The sequence below is a fragment of the Diceros bicornis genome, chromosome 24, assembly GCF_020826845.1.
Source record: "Diceros bicornis minor isolate mBicDic1 chromosome 24, mDicBic1.mat.cur, whole genome shotgun sequence".
In the NCBI taxonomy this organism is placed as follows: Eukaryota; Metazoa; Chordata; class Mammalia; order Perissodactyla; family Rhinocerotidae; genus Diceros; species Diceros bicornis.
Window position 1 is genome coordinate 47,391,654 of NC_080763.1, and position 17,337 is coordinate 47,408,990.

Genomic DNA, 17,337 nt, shown 5'->3' on the forward strand with positions numbered 1-17,337 from the left:
TTCCATCCATGTTGTTTCGAATGGGATGATTTTGTCTTTTTTATGGCTGAGTAGTATGCTATGAACATAGAGATGTATAAGTCTCTTTGAATTATTGATTTATCTCCGTTTTTTTGTGTAAGGCTTAAATGAGTTAATATGTATGAAGTGTTTGAGCAGTGCCTCTTTAACAATTGCTCCTGGTACTACTACTACTACTCCTGTAAGAGAAAAGAGTATAATGTGTATATAATCTCATACAAAAACAATCCTTTTGCCTAAATTCTCGAATTTTGGTATACTGTTGTTTGTAATGTTTTATCTTTAATTTCTGATGGATCTGGAATTATATCCACTTTTTTGCTTCCTAAAATTATTTGTACCTTCTCTTATTTTTCCTTATCAAATTCTGTGGAGATTAGTCTTTTTTATTAGCTTTTTTGCAAGACCAGTTTTGGCTTTGTTAATCCCCACGTTATATCTTTGTTTTCTGTTTCATTAATTTCTGCTCTTCATTGCCTTCCATATGCTTTCTTTGGATTTTTTCTTTTTTTGTGAGGAGATCAGCCCTGAGCTAACATCTGCCAATCCTCCTCTTTTTTTTGCTGAGGAAGACTGGCCCTGGGCTAACATCCGTGCCCATCTTCCTCCACTTTATATGGGACGCCGCCGCAGCATGGCTTGCAAAGTAGTGCATTGGTGCGCGCCCGGAATCCGAACTGGCGAACCCGGGCTGCCGCAGCGGAGCGTGCGCACTTAACCAGCGCCTCCGGGCTGGCCCCTGGATTTATTCTTTTGTTCTAAAGTTGGATGCTTAGCAAAGTAATTTTTAGCCTCTCTAATTGATTATAAGCATTTACAGCTATAAAATTTTTGGCAAACTACCTCTTCCATTGTTTCCCATAAGTTTGTAGTCTTCTGTTGTTCAATTTTAAGTAATTTTAATATTTTTGTCAAGATTTCGTCTTTGTCCCAGGATTATTTAAGAGCATTTTATCATTTCTGAATGTATGAAGATTTCTGGTTTATCTTGTAATTACTGGCTTGTAATTGCATTGTGGTTAGAAAGTGTAATCTATATGCTATCTATTCTTTGAAATGTATTTAGAGTTGCTTTGTGGCCTTGTATATAGTCAGTTTTTATAAATATTTTGTCAATTTGCCTGAGAAGAATATTTATATTCTAATTAATACAGCCTTCAAATTATGTCCAATAAATAAAACTAGTTCATTCCTTTTAGATCTTGTGTATTTTTAAATTTTTTTTTGGACTGTCAACAGAAAGTTGTATTAATCTCCTGGTATGATGATGTGTTTGTCAACTTCGTATTTGTCCATCAGTTTTTACCATGTTTATTTTGAGCGTCTTTGTTAGGTACGTATGAAAGTATAGTTGTCATTTTACTTTATTTTGTCACATTCTTAAGTTCTTTTATTGCAGTTTTGTTTTATTAAGGAGTTTTTCATTTTTCTGCCTTTTACTCGTTTAGAAGTTTATATATACTTTTTAGTAGCTATTCTTGAAATTTTACTGTACACACTTAATTTAACATCTAAAGTTAATCTTTCATCTTTAGAAGAGCTTAGCTATGATCCACTACCCTTGAGTTACATGCTGTTATTGTCTTTTTTCAAAACTCCTTAAATTGGACATATTTTTTTTTTTTAAAGATTTTATTTATTTATTTTTTTTCCCCCCAAAGCCACAGTAGATAGTTGTATGTCATAGCTGCACATCCTTCTAGTTGCTGTATGTGGGACGCAGCCTCAGCATGGCCGGAGAAGTGGTGCGTCGGTGCGTGCCCGGGATCCGAACCCGGGCCGCCAGCAGCGGAGCGTGCGCACTTAACCGCTAAGCCATGGGGCCGGCCCTGGACGTGATTTTTAATTTTTATAGGCAGTGTTTATAAGATCTTCTTTACTTACCTTTTTTTTTTTTTGCATATCAGCTTTCCTTTCAGGATTTTTTTTTTCCTGAGCAAATTCTTTAATGTAGGTAAAATCTCCCAAAGTTTTTGTTTATGTGAAAACATTTTTATTTTGCCCATGTTCCTGAAAGAGTTTTACAGGATACATTCTAAGATATCCTTGCAGCACTTGAAAGATATTATTCCACTATCTCTGGCTTCTATTGCAATTGGGAATTTTACTTTCAGTCTGTCATGTATTTGTAGGTGATCTGTCTTTTTCTCTCAGGCTTTTAAAATTTATACCAACCTTTACTAAAGGTCTTTATTAAGGTATAATTGACATACAATATAATGCACAGATCTTAAGTGTTAAGTGAGATTTGACAATTGTATATACCTATGTATCTACCACCTCAAACAAGGTAAAGAACATTTTCATTACTCTAGATAGTTCTCTTGTACCCCTTTCTAGTTATCACCCGTTCTCCCCCATCCACTCTCTGATTTCTGTCACCATGTAATAGAGTTTACTGTTTCTGGATTTCGTATTAATAGAATCATGCAGTGTGTACTCTTTAGTATTTGGGGTGGGGTTTGCACTTTGTTTTCTTTTGTTTTTGAAGTTAATCTATGTTGTTGCTTGTATCAGCAGTTTGTTCCTTTTTATTTCTGTGTAGCATTCCTTTGTATAAATATACCTCTATTTGTTTATCCATTCTCCTGTTGAGGGACACTTGGTTTGTTTCTAGTTTTTGGCTATTATAAACAAGGCTCCTATTAACATTCTTTTTGTGGATAAATATTCCGTTTCTCTTGAGTAGATATATAGGAGTTGAATTGCTAGCTAATAAGATAGTTTTTAAGCCCAACTTTATAAGAAATTGTCTCAGACTGTTTTTAAGATATCTGTTTTTGTCTTGGGCATTCTGCAATTTTTGTGTGTGTGTGAGAGGAAGATTAGCTCTGAGCTAACATCTGTTGCCAATCCTCCTGTTGTTGCTGAGGAAGATTGGCCCTGGGCTAACATCCGTGCCCATCTTCCTCTACTTTATATGTAGGATGCCTGCCACAGCATGGCTTGATAAGCCGTGTGTAGGTCTGTGCCTGGGATCCAAACCCAGGAACCCCAAGCCGCCAAAGCAGAGCATGCAAACTTAACCACTATGCCTCCGGGCCGGCCCCTTGGCATTCTTCAGTTTAACCATTGGACTTAGATGTGGTTTTCTTTTTATTCATCCTGCTCAGTGGACATAGTTCTTAAGTCTGTGGATTCATGTCTTTCATCATATTTGTAAAATTATCAGGTTTTTTTTTTTGGTGAGGAAGATCAGCCCTGAGCTAACATCCATGCTAATCCTCCTCTTTTTGCTGAGCAAGACTGGCTCTGACCTAACATCTATTGCCAATCCTCCTTCTTTTTTTCCCCCCAAAGCCCCAGTAGATAGTTGTATGTCATAGTTGCACATCCTTCTAGTTGCTGTATGTGGGATGCGGCCTCAGCATGGCCGGAGAAGCGGTGCGTTGGTGCGCGCCCAGGATCCGAACCCGGGCCACCAGTAGCGGAGCGTGCGTACTTAACTGCTAAGCCGTGGGGCCGGCCATAAAATTATCAGGTTTTATTGCTTCAGATATTGCCTCCTCAAATCTATACTCTTTTTCTGGGACCCTGAGTAGACATATGTTAATCTTACTGTTTGCGTCTTCCATAACTGTTAACCTGTCTTTTATATTTTTTATCTTATCTGTTTGTTGCATTGTGGGTTATGTTTTAGATTTATAGCTCTTCAACAGCATCTAACCACCTGCTTAATTTATCCATTGAGTTTTTTGTTTCGACAATTATGTTTTTCTTAAAGTAGTAGCTGGTTTTTTTTCAAACCGTTCTGGTAATTTTTGATGCTGTTTTGTTGCTTACTCATTTTTGTGAGTCCAACTTCTATTTCTGTAAACATTTCGTATGTATTTATAATTGTGTTTGTCAATTACAATATCTGAAGTCCAGTATCTACAAACTCTCACTGATAGTGTTTGGTTTGAGTATTTGTCATCTTTGAATGTGAGCTCATATTGGTTGATATGACTGTGGCAATCTGAGAGCCTAATTCCCCGGGAAAGCTAGCTTTTTTATTCGTTCTGCTAGGCCAAGGAGAGTAAAAGTGGATAGTCTTGGTTTATAGTTATAAGTTTTAAAGTTGATTGTTTGTTGTCCAAGTGTTTTTAGGCACTAGATCTGTGGTAATGTGCCTCACTGTAATTACACTATAAAATTGTAAGAGTAAGATCACATTTACTGAAACTGAGTGTGATTTTGCTTTCTTTATTTCCATTATAGTGGATGTCCCTGTCAGAGCCCAGAGTTCTTAAATTCTGAAGATGTATTTAGTTACTTTTTATAAGTAATCAGTGCAGGTTTTCCCATTTTTAGGAAAAGGACAACATAAGAGATAAAATTATTATGAAATGATTCTTCACAGGTTTTAAAAAATGAATTTCCTTTATTTTTCTTTAAAAGAGATGTAATTGCAAATGTACTATTTGAATGCATCCTTTTGATGAAAAATCCATCCAGTAAGGAAATACATGGAGCAAAATCACAAGTTCCACCCCACCCCACCCCCGTCCAGTGCCCCACTTTTTCCTAGGAATTATCCACTATTTAAATTTACAGAGTGGGTTGTCTTATCTGCACTTTGATATTTTTGCTTTTTAATTCATTTATTCATAAAGAAATATGCTAAAAACAATTAAAACAAGTATCCTCACTTTTTTTGTGTGTGAGGAAGATCAGCCCTGAGCCCTGATCTGCCAGTCCTTCTCTCTTTTTTTTTTTTCTTTGCTGAGGAAAACTGGCCCTGGGCTAACATCCGTGCCCATCTTCCTCCACTTTATATGGGACGCCGCTGCAGCATGGTTTGACAAGCGGTGCATCAGTGTGTGCCCAGGATCCGAACCGGTGAACCCTGGGCTACCGCAGTGGAGCGTGTGCACCTAACTGCTTACGCCACCAGGCTGGCCCCCTCACTTGTTTTTTATAACAGCTTTATTGAGATATAATTCACAAAATGTGTAATTCACTTGTTTAAAATGCACAATTTAGTGGTGTTCAGTATATTGACAGACTTGTGCAACCACCACTATAATCAATGTTAGACCATTCTCATCATCCCATAAAGAAACTCTGTATCCATTAGCAGCCACTCCTCATTTCTCCCAAACACCCCACACCCTCTGGCAACCACTAATCTACTTTCTGTGTCTATAGAGTTGCCTATTCCGGATATTTCATATAAATGGAATCATATAATATGTGGGTTTTTTGTGACTGGCTGCTTTCACTTAGCATAATGTTTTCAGGTTTCATCCAAACTGAGCATGGATTAATACTAAATTCCTTTTTATGGCAGTATAATATTCCATCATATGGATAAACTACATATTGTATGTATACTATATATTCATTCATCGGTTGATGGATGTTTGGATTGTTTTCACTTTTTGGCTGTTATGAATAATGCTGCTGTGAACATTTGTGTACAAGTTTTTTTGTGGACATATGTTTTCATTTTTCTGGGTTATATACCTAGGAATGGAATTGCTGGATTATATGGTAACTCTATATTTAACCTTTTGAAGAACTGCTATACTGTTTTCCAGAGTGGCTATACCATTTTACATTTCCATCATTCTAGACAAATAATCCCATTAACAAATGGGCAAAGGATCTGAATAGACATTTCTCCAAGGAATATATACAAATGGCCAATAAGCATTATTAAAGATGTTCAACATCATTAGTCATCAGAGAAATGTAAATCAAAACTGCAATGAGACACTACTTCATACCCACTGGCTAGAATCAAAAGTCAGATAATAACAAGTGTTGGAGGAGTTGTGGAGAAATTGGAACCCTTGTATACTGCTGGCAGAAATGTAAACTGTAAATGTAAATTTTTGCTCTGGTCCCAAACAGTTGACAAATACGCAATGCATTATAGAGTGCGAAATAACTAATTCATGGGTTCAGGGCAGACCAGAAAATATGCTAGAAGAGTATTTCCCTTAGTTTGGGATAAGGTGAGTTTAAATTAGAACACAGGGGCCGGCCCAATGGCACAAGCCGTTAAGTGTGCGCACTCCGCTGCAGTGGCCCAGGGTTCGCCGGTTCGGATCCCGGGTGCACACTGATGCACCACTTGTCAGGCCATGCTGTGGCGCCGTCCCATATAAAGTGGAGGAAGATGGGCGTGGATGTTAGCCCAGGGCCAGTCTTCCTCAGCAGAAAAAGAAGATTGGCAGATGGTAGCTCGGGGCTGATCTTCCTCACAAAACAAATACATACATACATACACACATAAATTGGAACACAGACACTCTATTAGGTAACATCAGATCACCCAGTGAAAACTTTCTTTTTAATTGTTTTTAAAAATGTTTTGAAATTTTACAAATATAAAAACTACAGTGGGCCGGCCCCCGTGGCTTGGCGGTTAAGTGCGCGCGCTCCGCTGCTGGCAGCCTGGGTTCGGATCCCGGGCGCGCACCGACGCACCGCTTCTCCCACCATGCTGAGGCCGCATCCCACATACAGCAACTAGAAGGATGTGCAGCTATGACATACAACTGTGTACTGGGGCTTTGGGGGAATAAATAAATAAATAAATAAAATTTAAAAAAACTACAGAAAATAGTATTTGCCTACTTACCAAACAGATTTGGTAAAGTATTACAGATAACAGCCAAAGCAGGATCACTCTCTCTTCGAGTGGCTATTACCTGCTTTTTTATATCCTTATTGTGTACATTTTATAGTTTCAATGTATGTACCCCCATAACCTGTAGCATCATTTTTATATTTTTAATATTTACCTTAAGGTATCATACATTTCTTTAACTTGCTTTTTGTAATAAAAATTGTTGATATCTGTAGATCTAGTTGATTTTATTTTCTGTGTTTAATGCCTTTGAGTGCACATACTGCAGTTTAGCTGATTCCTGTTGATGGTCTTTTAAGATTTTTCTGAATTTCAGTACCATAAACAATCCTGTAGTGACAATCCATATCAGTCAGGGTTCTCCAGAGAAGCAGAACCAATAGGTTTCTGGGTGTATGTGTGTGTTTAGACATATATTTTAAGGAATTGGCTTATGTGATTGTGGGTGCCCAGCAAGTGTGAAATCTGTAGAGCAGCTCTGCAGGGAGGAGTTGAGGCTTCAGTCTGGAGGCACAGTTTCTTCTGGGAAAACTCAAGTTTTGCTCTTAAGGCCTTTCAGTTGAGTGGATGAGGCCCATCCCTACTATAGAGGTGCTTTACTTAAAGTAGAGTCAACTGATTGTAGATGCTAACCATAACTACTGAATACCTTCACAGCAACACCTAGATTAGTGTTTGGTTAAATGACTGGGTGCTATAAACTAGCCAATTTGGTTAGGTTAAATTGGTTAAACCTAACCAATTTAGTTTAAGTTGACACATTAAATTAAGCAACACACTATCCTTTCATGTGTACATCTTAAAGAGTCACTAGGGCAGGGACTTGCAGACTTTTAAAAATCTTTACTAATAGTTTATACACATACTTAATGAAACAATATGCTGGTGTTTATTCTTTCTTTAAAAAATGCTGGTTAGGACCCAATAAACTAGTTTCAGTAGGACTGACCTGCAGTTTGGAAAACATTGCTGTTGTATATGGATTACAGCTAGAAATGACCCTGGGTTGCAGGGTCTCCATACTTCATGATACACTGCCAACTTTCTCTCTAAAGTAGTTGTACGAATGTACATTCCCAAGTAGTGTGAATTCTCTTTCGTCTTCCCCTTGACAGCAATTGGTAATTTCGGTTTCCTTGTAATCCTTTGACTTACTTCCAGGTAGGTGTGGGTTTATTTTTTAAGGTTTTTAACACTTCGTAATCGACTTTAAACAAGGAGAGCAGCCTTGGAGTTAGCACCTTCAGCAGACATCAACATCAGCATCAGCAGAAATGAATGACATTGCTTTGTTTTCATTGTATTTGTATTCTTCAATTTACATACAGCAAAATGGACTAGTTTTTGGTGTACATATTTGTGAGTATTAAGACATGTATAGTTTCGTATATCCACCACTATAATTGGGATACAGAACAGTTCTGTCTCCTAAAAAATTACCTCATACAATTCTTAACCTTCCTCCCACTACTAACCCCTGGCCTTATAGTTTTGTGTGTTCCAGAATGTCATATAAATGGTATCATAAAATATTGAACCTTTGAGACCAGCTTATTTCACTGAGTATAATGCTTTTGAGATATGGCCATGTTGCTGCATGTATCAGTAGTTCATTTATTTTTATTGCTGTGCAATATTCCGTTGTATGGATGCACCACAGTTTATTTTCCATTTACCTCTTGAAGGACTTGATTTTTTCCCCCCAGTTTTTGGCGATTGTGAATAAAGCTACTGTAAATAATTGTGTACAAGTTTTATTGTGAACATATGTTAATTCTATAGGGTACATGTATACCTAAGACTGGGATTGTTGGGTCAGTCATTTGTTAAATATATTATATCTTTATAAAAACTCTAAAACTTCCCTGAGTGGCTTTATCTTTTTGCATTTTTGCCAGCACTGTATGAGAGTTTCGGTTACTCCTTATTCTTGACAATAGCTGGTATTGCCCGTTTCTTGTATTTTAGACGTTCTAATAGGTATATATTGGTTTCTCATCATGGCTTTAATTTGCATTTCTCTAATGGCTAATGATGTTGAGCATCTTTTATGTGCTCATATGCCATCTGTATATCTTCTTTGGTGAAGTGGTTGTTCAAATCTTTTGCCCATTTTTAAAAAATTGGATGATTTTCTTATTGTGGAGTTTTGAAGTTCTTTATATATTCTGGATACAAGTCCCTTTGTCAGAAATGTGATTTGCAAATGTTTCCTCACAGTCTACAGTGTCTCTCTTTTTTTTTTGTTAGGAAGATTAGCCCTGAGCTAACATCTGATGCCAATCCTCCTCTTTTTGCTGAGGAAGATTGGTCCTGGGCTAACATCTGTGCCCATCTTCCTCTGCTTTGTATGGGACGCCACCACAACATGGCTTGACAAGTGGTGTGTCAGTGTGCGCCTGGGATCTGAACCTGTGAACCTGGGCTGCCGAAGCCAAGTGCACGGACTTAACCGCTACGCCACCGGACCGGCGCCTCCAGTGTCTCTTAACAGTGTCTTTTGCAGAGAAAAGTTTTAAAATTTCGATTAAACTCAATTTACCATTTTTTAACTTTTATAGATTGTGCTTTTGGTGTGATGTTTAAGAACTCTTTTCCTAAACCAAGTTCATGAAGTTTTTTCCTAAAAGTTTTAAGTTTTACTTTTATATCTGAGATCCATTTTAAATTAAATTTTTATAAGATGTGAGATATAGGTTGAGGTTCATTTTGTTTTGTTTTGTTTTGCATTTGGAGATCCATTGTTAAAATACCCTTTGTTGAAAGGAGTACCTTTTCTCCATTGGATTACTTTTGCACCTTTGTTACAAATCAATTGACCATATTTATATGGGTCTGTTTCTGGAGTGTCTTCTGTTCCATTGTCTATCCTTTCGGCAATACCACACTGTCTTGAATACTGTACCTTTATATAGTAGGTATGAAAGTAGAATGATGCGAGTCTTCCAACTTTGACCTTGCTATTCTGGCCCCATTTGCCTTCTCTTTTTCTCTGTCTATCCTTTTGTCTATTCATATCAGTATGAACTCATAGATTGTTATTTTATTACTGTCATTTATTTTGTTGCTCACTTGTCCCAGATTTGGCCAATGGGAGATAGATCTCATTTTTTGAACACTTTCTTACCTTCTGGCATAACAAGATATTCCAGGGTCCTCTTGTACATTTCCTGTCCTAGCCCTGGAATCAGCCATTTTTCCAAGCAGACCTAGTTTCTTATATTGGAGAATGGTATTTAGAAACCAAGATCTGGGAGCTATATGTGCTCATTGTTGCTGGATTGTCATTGCATCAAGGCGTCTCGGTGGACAGAGCTGGGAAATAAATGTATGTATTTATGTATGCATACAGGTATACACATGTCTGTGTTTCTATTTATATTGAAAACTATAAGTTCATACTGTTACCGTCAATTCCTGTCCAGCACCACAAGATTCTTTCTAGCCTGCCCCTTTTTGTATTTGTAACTCTTTCACTCAGCATAATTATTTTGAGATTCAGTCATGTCGTGTGCTTAAACAGTTCATTCCTTTTTATTGTTGAATTTTATTCCATTGAATGGATATACCACAATTTTAGGAAATTGCTAGACTTTCCTCCCAAAGTGGTAGTACCATTTTACATTCCCACCAGTGGTACATGAGAATTCTAGTTCCTCCACATTATCACCAAACTTTGATATTGTCAGTCTTTTTAATTTTATACTTTGTAATAGGTATGTTGTGATATCTCACGTGGTTTTAATTTGCCTTTCCCTAATGGCTAGTGATTTTTAATAACTTATGCTTATTTGCTATTCTTATACTTTCTTTGGTGGCATGTTTATTCAGATCTTTTAAACAATTGAGTTATTTGTTTCTTATTGGTGAGTTTTGAGAGTTCTTTATATATTCTGGATACAAGACTTTATCAGATATATGATTTGTAATTATTTTCTCTCGGTCTCTGGCTTGGCTTTTCATTTCCTTAATAGTAAGTGTCATTTGAAGAGCAGAGGTTCTTACTTTGGATGAAGTCCAATTTCTGAATTTTTTCTTTTATGGATCATGCTTTTGGTGTTGTATCTAAGACCTTCTTTCTCAACCTAAGGTCTAAAAGATTTTCTCATATTTTTTTCCAGAAGTTTTATAATTTTTGGTTTTACATTTAGTTTTGTCATCAATTTTGAGTTAATTTTTTTATCTGGTGTGAGGTATGGATCCAAGTTAAATTTTTTTTTTTTTAATAAGAATCTCATTTGTTCTGGCATCATTTGTTGAAAAGATTATTTTTCTCCTTTGAATTTTCCCTTTGCACTTTTGTGGAAAATCAGTTGATCCTGTATGTGTGGTTCTGTTTTTGGTTTTCATTCTATTACATTTATTTCTCTATATGCCAATACCACACTGTCTTGATTACTGAATCTTTGTAATTAGTTTTGATTCAGGTAGTATAAGTCTGCCAATTTTGTTCTTTTTCAAAGTTGTTTTCGCTATTTTAGGTACTTTGTATTTCTGTATGAATCTTAGAATGTTTGTCAGTTCCTACAAAAAAGCATACTGGGCTGGCCGGCCCCGTGGCTTGGTGGTTAAGTGCGCGAGCTCCGCTGCTGGTGGCCCGGGTTCGGATCCTGGGCGCGCACTGACGCACCGCTTCTCCGGCCATGCTGAGATCATGTCCCACGTACAGCAGCTGGAAGGATGTGCATCTGTGACATACAACTGTCTGTTGGGGCTTTGGGGGAAAAATAAATAAATAAAAAGAAAAAAAAAGCATACTGGGATTTTAATTGGGATTGCATTGAAGCTGTAGAGCAGTTTGGGGAGAATGCTATCTTCATTATGTTGAGTCTTTTGATCCATATACATGGTATATCTCTCCGTTTGTTTAGATCTTCTTTAATTTCTCTCAGGAATGTTTTATAGTTTTCAGTGTATATGTCTTCTCAGATCCCTATTTCATATTTGTTGGTACTATTGAAAGAGGTATTCTTTAATTGCAATTTTTGATTAATTGCTGGTATATAGAAATATAATTGATTTTTTACATTGATCTTGTTTCCTGCAACTTTGCTAACCTCATTTATTCTAGCAACTTTTTATGGGTTCTGCAGATTTTCTACATAACTGACCATGCTGTCTATGAATAAAGATAGTTTTAATTCTGCCTTTCTAATGTGGATTCCTTTTATTTCTGTTTGACTTTTGATTTTTATTTGAAATACAGCAAGTCTGTATTCCATGTGGGGTCCCTCCCCACACACATCTTTGTTGACTTTATTTCATTTTTAGATTATGTCTAGCATTAACATTGTTCTAAAAGTCAGAACTATATAAACAGGTATACTCATAGGTAGTCACTCCTTTTTTGTCATATTCCTGTCTCCCCATCCTTTATACCCTGTTCCCACCTATCACCTAAATTCAACCTTTAATCGTGTCTAATTCATAGTATTCACACTTTGGGTCTTTCCCTCCCACCATTCCATCGTTTTTCTTTAAAGTAACTGCCCTACAGATTTTACCAAAAGTGTAGAAATTTTTTATAAAACCTAGAACACATTGATAGACAAAATTAAATAAAAGATTAGAGATCTGGCAGTTTTGTAAAAGTAGGAATTCTTAAACCGTGCTTTATGAATTTTCTAAAAGTGTGTTTATATTGGCTTGCGTGTGTGTTTATATTTAGTTAAACTTTTTTTTCTGGAGAGTGGGGTCCATAACTTGCAACATATTTTCAGAGGAATTTATTTAAAGAAAAAAAAAAGGTAAGAATGCCTTCAGGATGAATGAGTTTGGGCCTAACCAGTGTAAAGGCTGGTTAGTGAGCCTCTTGTCTCTTGAGTCTTTTGTATCTTTTGAAGATAACGTTTTAAATGTCTCTGTTGTAATATATGACTGTTACTTGTGGTTAATCCAGTTATACATGTCACTCAACGGCTGGCACTTGTAAACCTTTTGGCCTACTGTTTTGTATCACAGGTTTTTAAGAATTTGAATGTGCTTCAGAAGTTTCCTTTCAGGTTAAATCCTTTTAATGTTATTCTTTTTTTTTTTTTTTTTTTTTTTTTGTGAGGAAGATCAGCCCGGAGCTAACATCTGCCAATCCTCCTCTTTTTTTGCTGAGAAAGACTGGCCCTGGGCTAACATCCATGCCCATCTTCCTCTACTTTATATGGGACGCCGCCACAGCATGGCTTGACAAGCAGTGTGTTGGTGCGCGCCCAGGATCCGAACCAGTGAACCCTGGGCCACCGCAGCGGAATGTGCGCACTTAGCTTGCGCCACCGCTCCCTTAATATTATTCTTTAATAAAATTAAAAGAATCTCTGGATTCCTGTTGTCAAGTCACTAAAAAGTTACTCTGGCAGAGAAGGGTAAGGGTACTCAAAGCACACATGAAGAATTCATATTTTAAAAAAATCTTTGAGCTTGCCACATGGGGCTTCCCTTTTAAGATGTCCCATGTCTGAAAGCAGAGCATCATAGTGTATAGTGCTTAAATCCTTGGACACTGTAGCCATTCTGCCTGAGTTTAGTTCTGACTGCGCCTTCTACTAGCTGAATGACCTATTTAGTTTCCTCACCTAGCAAATGAGAATAATAATTACACCTACCTCATATGTACCCATTTGTTAACTAAGTAAAGGTAAAGTAGAAAAAGACTTAGGAGTAGAAATGTTTCAGCCAACTTCAGAGCCTCCTCCACCCCTAGCCTCACCCTTTGATGCTAAGTGTGTGGGTTCCCTTGGGGCAGATTTCAGTAAAGGATGGGTGATGTCATCATGTTCTGAGGTTTAAAAGACCACAGTGGTAATGTTAATCATTGCTTGTTATGTCTGTTAAATTATAATAAGAATTTTCTTTTTTATTTCTATCAAGCCAAACTAGCAAGACGCAGTCAAGAACGAGACAATCTTGGCATGCTGGTCTGGTCACCTAATCAAAATCTATCAGAAGCAAAACGTAAGTTTTAGAGCACCTTTATTTCCCACCTTTCTTATTTTGCAAAGTTTTAAAGTCAACTTTGTAGCTAAAAGTTCCTGCATATATTACATTTATCATACATTTTTTAAATAAATAAAGAGTTTAAAAGTGTGCATTTCTTTACTGTGGCCTTCCATAATGATTTAAAGATTACTAACCTTTGGTTTGATAATCTACTTTTTAAAAAATGCTGTAGAAGCTAATATTGGAGCAACTAGGAGGAAAGGCTCAGAGTGGAAAGAAAATTGTAAGGCAGTATGTAACACCCTTGGCTGGGAATTTATATATTTATAAACATGAAGAGGTGAACAAATTTCTAATTTGAAGGATTACAAAGAAATGTGTATTATTGGAAACAGGTTTTATATGTAAGACTTCAGCCTAGCTGGAAGTAAAACTTTTGAACTGTTGATTTGTTTAGAATTTTATTAGGATGAATGTTCTGAGCTATCTTTGATTTTCTTTTAGGAGGATAGGGGTCCTATAGCTTTTGGTAATATTAATTATATTTTCAGAGTTTGCTTTTTCAGCTTTTCTGTCCTCTCTGCTCAAATAATACCATGCAAGAATAATTTTATATCTGATTTATAGACTGATACATTTTATATTTTATCAGATATATTTTATATCTGATATATAGACTGATATATGTCTTTGTCATTTTCAAAGTTTTTGTTTTCTTCATAACTTAAAAGAGAGAAGAGAAACTAAAACCCCTTTCTGTTAATTTTTCAGTGGGAGTCCATGGATGGAATTTATGGGGATTTGTGAACTTGAAAGTCACATGCAAAGTTTTTTGGTATATGTTTGTTTTTCTGGAGAAAAGGTCATTGGATGTTCAAAGGGGTCTTTGACAAAAACAGGTTAAGAATGAGTGCTCTAAAGAGTGTTAGGGCTTAGAAAACCGTCAATGGTAAATGTTCATCAGGAAACTCCTAAATTGTGAATAAAGGCTGGAACTCTTAGGCTTTGATCAGGATTTCCCAAATTGTGTTTTGCAGTATTAAAATAGGTATTAACAGGTTTCCACCAATTAAGTGTGAGAGATGATGCATATTAAATGTCCTCCTCTTGTATATTCCACATCTGTGTTAGCATAACTAAGGTGCAGAGAGCTCGTATGGTGAAGAAACGTTTAATTTTGACCGAGAAGAAACATTTTTTTTTTTTTTTTTTTACTATACCTTCCATGGAACGCTGGAAATTGAACTACTCTTAGCAGTGCAAAACGTAGCAATAATAAAATAATCTCAGTGTAATCAAGTTTTAAAGTATCATAATTTTTCCTGCGTCAGGCTGCTGCTTGATGAGTTTATAATGGAAAAGAGAATAGCAGAAGGAAGTGTATTGGCATTTCTGATGCCTTTACTGTGCTGGGGAAGACCTTTTAAGTATTTTCTGTTTGTGTTTTTTTCTCCTTTGAGCACTTGTAGTAACTTTCAAAAGCTATCTATTCCATTTTTTGAACATGTTGTTCTTTCTAACAGAGAGCTGAATATCTGCCTCCCTGTACTTTTTAAGGCTTTGTTTTCCTATACTCTGCTAAGTAAGTTGGCTTCCATATGAGTCTTTTAGATGTTCAGTCATCCTACCTCCTTTAGTGTCCCAGTCCAAGTTAAACCTGCCTAGTTGCTTCAGGTGTTTTTCAGATGGTTTGATTTCCAGGTCTCTTTTCATCTCTGTTGTCCTCCTGGATATGTTCTAGGTGATCACAATGCCCATCTTAAATTATGGTACCCAGTACTGAATATTAAGAATAGTGAGGGACTGGCCCGGTGTCACAGTGGTTAAGTTCGCGTGTTCTGCTTCTGTGGCCCAGGGTTCACCAGTTTGGATCCTGGGCGCGGACCTACTCATCGCTCATCAAGCCATGCTGAGGCAGTGTTCCACATGGAAGAACTAGAAGGACCTACAACTAGGATATACAACTATGTACTGGGGCTTTGGGGAGAAAAAAGAAAAAGAGGAAGATTGGCAACAGACGTTAGCTCAGAGCCAATCTTCCTCAAAAGAAAAAAAAAAGAATAGTGAGCATTTGTTGAGCCTTTATGCCAAGCACTGTACTAAAATACTTTCCATGCTCCTGTATCATTCAGGCTTCACAATAACCCAAGAGGAAGTTTTTTTTTATTTTGTGAGGAAGATCAGCCCTGAGCTAATGTCCATGCCAATCCTCCTCTTTTTGCTGAGGAAGACTGGCCCTGGGCTAACCTCTGTGCCCATCTTCCTCCACTTTATATGGGACACTGCCACAGCATGGCCTGACAAGTGGTGCCTCAGTGTGCGCCCGGGATCTGAATCCCTGGCCGCCAGCAGCGGAGCGCGTGCACTTAACCGCTAAGCCAAGGGGCCGGCCCCTCCAAGAGGAAGTTTTTATCCCCATTTTACAGATGACATTCCACAATTCAAAGAGGGTTGTGAAACTAACACAGTAAGTGGTAGAGCCAGTGGTAGTGCCCAAGTTTGCTAACTTCACCCTGGTTATGCTCTCACTGCATCCCTCAGGTTGAGTTCGTGAAGTCTCACTCCTCTCTTCCTTTCAGCCACCTTCCTTCTGTTATTACAATTCAAGATTATATTAGTACTTTTTGCTATTGTATTACCTGTTGGCATCTTTGGAGTCAGAATTTAATTTTAATATTATTTTATTTTTCCTAGATGTTGAAGAAAAGAGTAGAATATGAGAAGCTAATAGATTTTTAAACAATTGTATTGCCTAAAATAAATTTGCAGTTTTGATGTAGGGCCTGCCAGTATTGGTTAAAACTTTAAACTTTTAAAACCAATCTAAAAGTAACATTTGTATATTGTTGGAGGTTCAGAAGACACAGAAAAGTGTAAAGAAACAGCTCACCCATTATTCCATCACCCAGAGATAACTGTTGTTAAACATTTTGGGATGTTTTTCCATCCTTTTGTTCCCTTCTGTGCATATTTATATAAGTGAGATGATGACATTTCTATATATGTTGGTGGGTATATGTCTGTGTTTTGTCTTCCTGAACATTGGCCTAAGCATTTCTCGCATTGTTAAAACCTCTTGTAAACATTTTAAATAACCATGTAGTATTCTATCATATGGATATATCAGTGTTTTGAACCATTCTTCTGTTGAAAATTTAGGTTGTTTCTAATTTGTTGCTGTTGTAAAAGAAGGTTGTAGTGAAAAACTGAATCACAGAGCTTTGTCCTCTTTTTCGTTTTGTTTTTTGTTGTTTTTGTTACGTTTTTTAGTATTTTTTTAAGGTACATCCCTAGGAATAGAATTGTGGGTTGATGGGAATTTGCTTAATTGCTCAAGTGCGAGGATGTGAACATAGGGTGGCTCTTTGTGAGTTAGGGTCCTCTTAGTAGGTGCTCCTTTGTAGAGCTTTGGTAATCATACTTCTTGACTAGTCGTCTAATCATAGTTAGGCCTTAAAATGTAATTATAGTGTTAATGCAAACAAGTGTACACAATTTGTTCTCTTTGCCGTTTATCATTTCTCCCTCAGCTCCCCTCCCAAGTATACAGGCAGAAAAGAAGTCTTTTCTGCTTGTCTTTCTGCTTTATTTTGAAAGAATGTGGAAGTCTTGGTTGTCCAAGACTGATTCTGAGTTTACGTAGAAATAGGAGATTTGGAACATATACAGATTTCTAGTAGATATCCGCGTGTGTAAGGGTGTCTGTAGATCCCTGGCTTTTCCGATGTTGGTTTCTTCCTTCTCAAGTAGCTGTCTAGAGTTCTGCCTCTTAGGGTTATTTCAAGTTTACAAAATTATTTTGTGGT

General features: G+C 37.0%; 1 protein-coding gene across 2 annotated transcripts in view; it reads left to right on the forward strand.

The window, feature by feature from the left end:
* RCOR1 (REST corepressor 1) overlaps positions 1 to 17,337 on the forward strand; it is a 125,912-nt gene that overhangs the window by 64,031 nt on the left and 44,544 nt on the right. Inside the window, exon 3 of one of the 2 annotated variants that reach the window (XM_058567751.1) lies at positions 13,463 to 13,546. The exons of the other annotated variant lie outside the window; for it this stretch is intronic. Coding sequence (XP_058423734.1) covers positions 13,463 to 13,546 — 84 coding nt within the window. The remainder of the gene's footprint in view (positions 1 to 13,462; positions 13,547 to 17,337) is intronic. 2 annotated transcript variants of the gene reach the window in all.